Genomic DNA, 461 nt, shown 5'->3' on the forward strand with positions numbered 1-461 from the left:
AACCCGTATTCTAGCCCGTACCGGTGGCCGCGTTGAGACCGGATATGGTGATCAGCAGCAGTCCAGCTATCAGGGCTGCCTTCATCTCGCTGCTCGAAGCTGACCGCGTTATCCAGGGGCCAGACTATTTTCCAGAAGCTTTACACAACACTTGAGACTTGAGACACACGGCAGTAACAATTGATTTTTCGGTTCACGAATTAAGGACGAGCCCAAAAAAAACAGTGTAACACTTTACGCAGCAACGTTCACCGGAGAGACCTCGATCGACTGTGACGGTGGCGCATTCGGTTTTATACCTTCCGCAGGGTTTGCGCCGGAGATAAGACATTATGTTGGCGAGATGTTGTCCAAGATGAATACGCAAATTGGCAAACTCTGCCAAGGGGCCAAGGCTATTATTTGGCCCCTCATAATTCTACGAAACCGCGGCCATGCCCCGGGGCAAACAATCGCGTTAT

The 461-nt window shown here is 51.0% G+C and overlaps 1 protein-coding gene across 1 annotated transcript in view; it reads right to left on the minus strand.

Annotated features, from left to right (window-relative positions):
* The window catches only part of LOC131205646 (probable chitinase 10), a 3,445-nt gene extending 3,360 nt beyond the window's left edge, over positions 1-85 (minus strand). The window contains exon 1 of the mRNA XM_058197838.1: positions 22-85. Within this exon, the coding sequence (XP_058053821.1) occupies positions 22-85 (64 nt within the window). The remainder of the gene's footprint in view (positions 1-21) is intronic.
* Between the last annotated feature and the right edge of the window lie 376 nt (positions 86-461).

Source organism: Anopheles bellator, chromosome 1, assembly GCF_943735745.2.
Source record: "Anopheles bellator chromosome 1, idAnoBellAS_SP24_06.2, whole genome shotgun sequence".
Taxonomy (NCBI): Eukaryota; Metazoa; Arthropoda; class Insecta; order Diptera; family Culicidae; genus Anopheles; species Anopheles bellator.